The 8,716-nt window shown below is 35.7% G+C and overlaps 1 protein-coding gene across 18 annotated transcripts in view; it reads left to right on the forward strand.

Annotated features, from left to right (window-relative positions):
• Window positions 1-8,716, forward strand: part of LOC110102223 (phosphoglycerate kinase) — a 103,448-nt gene that overhangs the window by 40,458 nt on the left and 54,274 nt on the right. For all 18 annotated transcript variants that reach the window (XR_003701935.1, XR_003701934.1, XM_028698261.1 and 15 more), the window contains one exon: window positions 2,131-2,382. Coding sequence is in view for 16 of the 18 variants with exons in the window: in XM_028698261.1 (XP_028554094.1) it covers window positions 2,131-2,382 (252 nt within the window). In the remaining 2 variants the exon portion in view is untranslated. The remainder of the gene's footprint in view (window positions 1-2,130; window positions 2,383-8,716) is intronic.

Consider the following 8,716-nt stretch of genomic DNA (forward strand, 5'->3'; position numbering starts at 1 on the left):
AGATATATATATATATATATATATATATATTAAAATTAAACAAAAGATTAATACAACTTATATTAATTAAATGTTAGGTATTAAATTAAAATTGTAAAACCTAATTATCATATACCTTTTCAATTTTAGTAATTCTTATTCCATATTAAAATTTATTCTTCTCCTTTCAATTTCTTTTTCCATATTCATTGTAATCTCTATATAATATGGTTGCTTTGTAATTAAACAAAAGATTAATACAACTTATATTAATTAAATGTTAGGTATTAAATTAAAATTGTAAAACCTAATTATCATATACCTTTTCAATTTTAGTAATTCTTATTCCATATTAAAATTTATTCTTCTCCTTTCAATTTCTTTTTCCATATTCATTGTAATCTCTATATAATATGGTTGCTTTGTAGGATGCTCTTTCTGCATCTTTAACATGAAATATAAACTGATCAGTAAGAATATGTGAGGTCATTTAATATTTCTCATTTCTATTATAAAGTAACATTCATTTAATTAAACTATCAAATATGTATATATAATTCCATATCAATAATTACACAAAATTAAATAATATGGAAGTGTTATATTATAAATATAATTACCCATTTTTCTTTTCTACGAAGGCTGAATCTATCACTTTTGAGTTTTGCAGACTCTTGATGAATCTTTGTTAGAGTAAGACCCAACTATTAACAAAATATTCATGTTAGTCTATGCAATTAATTTAGAACTACCTAAACACACTTTTTCAATAACAATGTGACTTCATATTACCTAATCTCACTTTGAGAATACTTGTATGCTGGAATTTCACTTCAGCTGTAATACTTTATTCTCTCACTGTCCTATTTCAACAACCATTTTAAATTAAAAAAAATCACCTTTAAGAAATTTAAAGTCATCAAGGAAATTTTTTTATGTTACGAACACCAATTATTGCATAGAATGCATTGAATGTTGCTAAGACAACATCAGACACATCGAATATTGTCCAAGTCAGCATTAAATGCATTGCTGATCATTAAAGATAACATCGAACATTCTACATAATAAATTAAATTTTCTAATTCCCTGAAATTGATCAAACATTATATTAAAAGGAAATTCATGATTTACCTCGAAATTTCTTCTTCTTATAGATCCTTCGTTGATCAATAATAGCAAGGAACTCTCCTCCTCTAACTTTCTCTCGCAATATATATCTCTCCCCCAAACTATTCCTCCTCGGTCATTGTTCTTGATTTTTCTCTTTCACTCATTCGGTTTTACTGGATGGAGCAAAATTGACTTAACCCTCACGAGGAGTCGTGTCTGCCCCTCTCAATCGCGTTGATTCGCTCGCAGCTCTAGCTCGTTCGCTTGATAAGGGATTGGTTCAACTAAATCGGTCCAGCCGGTCCTCACATAAATATTGTTGCCAAGATGTTTATATATTACGACATCATTTTATTCTTGAAAATTCAACTGAAAAGATTTATCAACTAAGGTACTTTATCTCACTCTTAACTCTTAATATTTTGATAGATATCTTATCAAGATCAAATACTTACTTTATGTGTCTTCTTCTAAACAAATTTCACTTCACTTTTTTTTACGATCTACCTCATTTTTCTTTTTATTCTTGTCTTATAATTTTTTTTCTTAAAATTCTCATTTATTAATTTCTCAAAATCACATTTCTATTTTTCTTTGAGGTCTTCATTTTTAACTAATAATGAATGTAACGAACTTGATCAAAGTTTGTAGATACTGTGTATAACCTTAGTTATTTTCTATATCTTGTTATATTCCTTCATGCCGAGCCTATTATATAATTTATAAAAAATTTTAGCATTTATTTTGCTTACTTCCCTCTTTGCATTTTCTATCCTGCTTACAATAATTCTATAACTCAAGTTTATTAGATGTTTAATATTAATATGAAATAAAATTTTGCACATATTAAGCAACCACCACTCTATAACTGTAGTATCACTTTCGTTTAACTGCACTTGTTACATATTTATTTTACATTGTTTTCTGTTCCTTATATTGTGTATCTATACAACTCTTTTTATATGTGTATTTATAAAATTAACTTTTATATTGGCAGTTGGTTTGTTTTATTAAAGCTATATAATTTGTGTTCAATAGAAGGTTCTTTGGATTGGTCCTGTCAAGTTTGCTTCATCAGCGAATGGTGCAGTTGGAGCATCGGGTTTGGGTCGTATGCTTGAAATAATTTGTAAGAATGGCTGTGACTTAACTGTTGTTGGGAATGCAGCCTGCCAAACCGTTCTGGCAGCAAAGATTTCTGTTTCACAATGTAAAATGTTTGAAAATGCATCCGTTGTGTGGGACTTTCTCATGGGAAAGGCGCTTCCAGGTGTTGCAGCTTTAGACAGAGTATGTATGATAAACTCTGAATTGTAATTTTTCCTTCAGGTTTATTCTGACTTAATGTAAAAATTGCCTGAAGTTTGCCTGACCTAATATTGTCAGGTTTGCTATTGCCATCATATTTTGGTTAGTTTTTGGAATATTAAGTATGCTAAGCGTCTATCTACTGTTATGCTCAGTAAAGTATGGTCACATGTCTTTTGCTAAGAGCAGAGAGGAGGGTGCAGTTATGTATTGAATATAACTCCCTTTTTGGAAAGTAGTTCTATTAATTATTCTAAATAAGGGGTGGATGATTGCTTTTATCCTTGTTTGAGTTATTAATCATGTTTCAAGCATTCGATGGTCGAATGCCGCTTGCCTTCTTCTCCTTATCTTGCAATATGATGCCTTCTTGATCTCTTTTACTTATTACTCGCACTAGCACACTTTTGCTCACGATTCCTCTATGCTCTCCCCCTTTTGCTAGTCTTGCTATGACTCTGGTTGCACTTGTCTTCCTACCATATGTACCAACAACACCAACTCCCGCTCCCTCTACTGCAAGATGCCGCATTCGTCTTAATCCCATACCCTTGGTGCCCACTCTCCCCGTCTTTGTTGGCTCTTTTTCTTGTCTAATCCCATGCCCTTGGAGCCCACTCTCCGTCTTTGTTGGCTCTTTTTCTTGTCTTAATCCCATACCCTTTGAGCCCACTCTCCCTGTCTTTGTTGGCTCTTTTTCTTGCATACCCTCTCCTTCCTTGCCATGCCTATTTTGGTCGAATCTTTGCCGCTAACTCCTTTTGTCTCTCACACAAAAACCCTTGCTTTTATCATATTTTATTGAGTTCGAAACCTTATGCAGATGACCTATCATGTGCATACTTGCCCTTTGCCTCCCCCATTTGATCATATTTCTAGAATTTTAGCTTCTTGAACTTTTTGATGCAATATAATAGCTCTTGGAATTTTGTGATGGAGGTCATGCCCAAGTATGGAGCCATTTGACCATCAATGTTCCCCAACAATAATTTGACAACATTCCATTCATCTAATTATTGCTCACATTTCATGCTCATATTATTATGCCAACGATTAATGCAATTTTTCATTGACTCATCCTTACTATATCAAGGCTGATGATGGTAGTCTTTTTCAGTCATTTGTCTCTCTTTGCAAACATTATTTCCAACTCAGCGCATGTCTTGGTAGAGTCATTTAATAATTTAACATACTATTTCAAAAGTAATCTCATTAAGAATACCAAAAAACTAGCAGAAAGTTAAGCATCCATGCTTCCAATATTTCTACAAGTCCCCTTGAACTGGGCCAAATTGCTAAATTGGATTTGCCCTTGCCATTAAAAGTGTGGAATTTTGGTATGGAAAATCCTTCTAGGATATGGCACTTGGTCATATTTTGCTTGATATGGACAACCCTTGCCCACCAGCTTTTCTGTTTGCTTTGAAGCTATGATTGCTTTAAACTTTTCATTAATAAAAGTTTTAAGTTGAGGCATATTTAATGCTTTAGAGGCATTTTGACTTTCTTAGGTAGTTGGCTTGGCTGCTCTCGAACTTATTTGTCATCTCTCCAGGACATTTTTAAGTTCAAAAGTATGGAATGGGATTTGCGTGTGTATCAGCGATTGTTTGATGAGGATTGCTAATGGATGGAATATAAGTTTTTTTTCTTTCTTTTTTGTAGAAGTTGCATCATTATATTTATCGATGTCATCATTTTATTCATGTTGGCACTATAGATTTCTTGTCTTTAACCTTCATTTGTTGCTACATCTGTTACTTTGTATGAGCCAGAGCAACAAAATAAAATGCTGCGTCTTATTCCTCTTCTTCACTTGCCAAAGAAGGATCAATCTTTTCTTCTTGGTTTTGAAAGTGCTCTTCCAGAAGAGGAGTGATTGTGATTCATCATGCTCAGTGTTAGCATACACCGGTACTGATTTCAATCTCCTTTGTTTCTCCAATTTCTTCTCTTTTTTTTTAGCTTAAGCATCTTACTGATACCTCCAACAAACTTCTGGCATCAACTAAGGTATGCAATTTCATTGGCCACATAATTTTGGCTAGAATTGGTTTCTTCTTTTGCGCTAGCAATTGGATTATGGCGGGATCCCTTTGAGGAGGCCACTACCACCTTTTGTTAACATGACTCTCTAGGATGTCGGCCATCATGGCTATTGTTGATAAGAACATCATCTTAGTGAACCATTGTTGCAAACCTGGATTCAATGATTATAATTTTGATGATAGCAAATATTTCCAGCATTTCTCTTTCTCTACTATTACCTTGCTTACTAACGTTTCAAGTCCACAAGATCAATTGCAAATTAAGCTACCTCAAGATTGGGTAGATTAGGACTGAGTCAATATGTAAGTGTACTTCAAGTGTTTTTACATTTTCTTGAGTCAAATATAATAATGTGGATCCTGATGCTAAGTAACCTTGCACACACTCACTCAGTGGAGAAATTCTGTATGTTTTAGAGTTTTCTGTTTTTGATTATATCGTTCGGGATGATCCAAAATCTTCCTAGACGATCAGTTAAAAACAGAAACCCTAATTAAGGCATCCTTGTTAAGACAACCAAATTAAACAAATCGTCCTGGACGATAGGCTCAAATCAGAAAGAACCAGCCGCCAACCCTTTTAGGTATGTTATTATTTATGAAAATCGTACAGAACGATCCCATATCATCATAGACTTTTCATTACAATCATGCCTAAGTTAGCCAGATGATTAATGAAAGCAATTAAGGTTTGATTGATCGATCATATTGTCCTGGACGATCGCAGGAGCGTCCTGGACAATCAGTTAGAAAAACCTTAGTCTTCTCCTGGATCACCTGGACGGCCATAATGATATGCTGGACGATTAGTTCAAATTTTCCAACGTCCAGGTGTTTCATGTGGATGACCAGAACGATGTGCTGGACGAAAATACTTGATTTGAACTAATCGTACAAGATGATTAAAGAATCATCCTGGATGATATGTTATGTTTCTTCATCGTCCAACATGTATCTTCTAGACGACCAGAACGACGTGCTGGATGATATCTATGGTTTTGAACTAATCGTACAGGACGATCCTCATCATACAGGACGATCCTCAACGTCCTGGATGATCCTCATCATCCTGGACGATCATAACAAAGAAGGGTTCTAATCATCCATCCCTCCCAGATCGTCCTGACCGAAAGGATTGAAAATACACTGATCGTACAGGACGATCTTTGATGGTAAGTTGCAAATTAGGGAAAATTTTAAGTCCTTCCTATAAGATCTCTTATTTATTTAAGTAGGGATGTTTTGTTGTTGTTCTAACCTGAGAGAGTCAAGAGAAGGAGAGGGAGAGCTTGGGAGAGAGAGAGAGAGGGAGAGCTTGTGAGAGGGAGTTTGTGAGGGATTCACAAAGGTTGCTTGATGTAGGCAAAGGGGGGGTCAAATCAAACAAAAAAAAAATTGGTTTTTACTTCTCATAAGCTTGCTAGCTCAATAAATTTTGAGCTGAAATTTAGCTCATTATGAGCCGGTTTTTAATTCATGTATTGAACTAAAGGTTAGCTCATTATTAGCTAGGTTTTAGTTCATTTATTTTCTTATTTATGTAGTTATTTATTTATAGTTTTGTCTCTTAAAATTCTTAGTTTGTCCCTTGGGTTTCCAAAATGGCTTTTGGATTCCCTGTGCTTGTTGTTTTTCGTGCCTTGGCTCCTTGGATTCTACGGTTGGCTAATTCCGTGCCTTGGCTCCTTGGTTTCCACGGTTGGCTGCTGGTTTTCCTGCTGGGTGGCCTTTCCCGTGCTTTGGTGCCTCGGTTTCGTGCCGGCCTCTTGGGTTTCCGCGACTGCCTCTTCGGGTCCCTGGCTGGGCTGTTTCACGTGAGGTTAGGGGGCTTTTCCGTGATTTGTGATGCTTGGGCTCCTATGGGAAATCGTTGAAGTGGCTATTTGTATTCCCCTAACGAACTTTCAATCATCTTGGCAAATCTCATCAATGTTGGATCTATGAGGTCCATCAACCGTGTCTTTTTCATGACGCTTCAATCTTTATATTTTCATCCCTTTCAATTGGGGTCTTTTGGTATTAGATTTGTGGGCTCAAATCTCAAGTATCATGCCTCATGCCCGAATGTTTACCTCATCTAGTTTTTACCAACTTCTGTACTACAGCAGATGATTGCCCTTTATACTTTTTTCTTGAGATTCCTCCATAGTTAGCCTTTTGGTACTTTTCTTTCATATGCCCCTTCTCTTTTACACCCCTTCTCTTTTACAACTTAACGAATTATATGTACCTTGGCATACAAAGACTTAAGCTTATACTTGGGAGGCATTGGGCTTGGTATTTTAGCTCTGCATGTGAAGATTGCTCTAGCTTAATGGTTGGATTATTGTGCTTTACCCATGTTAAAAAAAATAATTCAAACTTACTTTTATAAGAAATAGTCACCATTGGCTTCAAAGTATAAGGCAAAGCCAGTTATCAATCTGCCAATTATTGGGGTTGCCTTTAGCATTATTTTTGACTTGTCTCCTTGATGGCTTTTTCCTAGTTGAAGAAACCTCAGCACCATATGTTATTCATTAGCAATATATCTTTAGTTAAATAAATTAAAAACCAAATAGTCTATACATCTATATGTAATAAGTACTAATTTTTTTATTTTATTCTATTTTAGATTTTGTTTGGTAGATCAGTTCTATCTTGTAAACTTAGTCTATATTGTAAACTTAGTCTACTCAAGCATTATAAATACACCTTTTATTGTAAGAAAAAAGTTATGGAATGAAAAGATTTTTAGTTTCTCCCTCTCTAGTCTCTGTTCTTCCTCTTCCTCTTTCTTAAGAAGTCCACACAAGCTCAAAAGGTGCATTTCCCTTAATGTAGATCTAGAAGCATATCAAATAATACTCTCGTTGAGACCAAACTCACATCTCCAACTATCTCAGTCAGCTAGCAGTCTTCATCACCGGCCCACTTGTTTTAATCGCTAGACACCTTTCTCTTCCACTGAAACTCTCATTTTTCACATCCTACCCCTGCATGATATCAGTTTCCACCGCAGCTAGCCTTCTTTTCCTCTACAGCCAGCAGCCGTGCTGCTTTCGACCTCACCAGGAGCAGCCTGCCTTTAGCCTTCTGCTTTTCCTCTCAAGAACAGCTCTCCATTTCAATTGAAGATCTGCCGTCAGCTGCAGCTCTCCCAAGAATCTTCCACCTACCTCCCTTTTTCATTATCAAAAACTATCAACTGGTGCTCTTGTTGCACTACATTCTTTCTCCACACCACAACATTCCTTCTTCTCCACAGTTCTCCCCCCCGCCAGCAGCAACCATTGGTTTTTCAGCATCAGCGACCGCTAAATTCTTCTTGCCAACCAGCACTTCAGCCTCATCTTCCAGAATTAGGCTGCCACCAGTCACAACAAGCAGCTCTTCAGAATTTCTACAGTTTTTCAGCACTTTTTCAGCTTCTGCACCCAGAATTTCAGCACCTTTTCAAATTTTGCACTTGCAAGAACATCAAGAACAGACCTTCAACCACTCCTTTTTCAGATTCTGCAAGAACATGTTCTTTAGCCGCTACTTTTCCCTGCAAACTCTAATTGATACCAGCTGGCCACCAACCTAGTTATTTAGCTTCTTTCCGCTAAATAATCATTTATGTTCTTTTCACTGCCTCCAGTCCTTTAATTACATGCATTCAACCGCAACCTTACTTCCTGACATCAATTGCATTCAAGATTACATTAGGTTAAGGTTCTTGTTATCAAGAACCACTTCTTGCTCATTTCCCACAACCCTACACCATAACTCATCATGATAAACGCCAATTTTGCAGAAGTTCTCCGCACCATGCAAATAAATCAAGTATTACAATTCTTTGAAATCCAAAAATCCCTGCAATAAGCCGATGTTCAATTTGCTTCTGTTGGCTCATCCCTACAACAAGTCCATTCTTTCATGGATTCCATAGACATCAACATTATATTGTTAGCCAAATAAAGTACAAACTAAATAGTCTATGCATATGTAATAAGCGCTAGTTTATTTCTTGTATCCTATTTTAATTTTGTGTTAGGTAAACAAGTTCTATATTGTAAACTTGGTCTACCCAACCATTATAAACATGCCTATTGTAAGAAAAGGTTATGGAATGAAAAGATTTCTAGTTTTCCGGCTCTAGTCTCTCATCTTCAATTTCTTCTTTCTTAAGGAGTGCACATCTACTTAAAAGATGTATTTCCCTTTTTGATGTTGATAAAAAAGCATATCATTTTACCTCCTTGGCACAAAAGGCATGGCTAAAGGAGTTGTGGGTTGATTGGTGC

The sequence above is a fragment of the Dendrobium catenatum genome, unplaced genomic scaffold (genome assembly GCF_001605985.2).
Source record: "Dendrobium catenatum unplaced genomic scaffold, ASM160598v2 fragScaff_scaffold_1059, whole genome shotgun sequence".
Lineage (NCBI taxonomy): Eukaryota > Viridiplantae > Streptophyta > Magnoliopsida > Asparagales > Orchidaceae > Dendrobium > Dendrobium catenatum.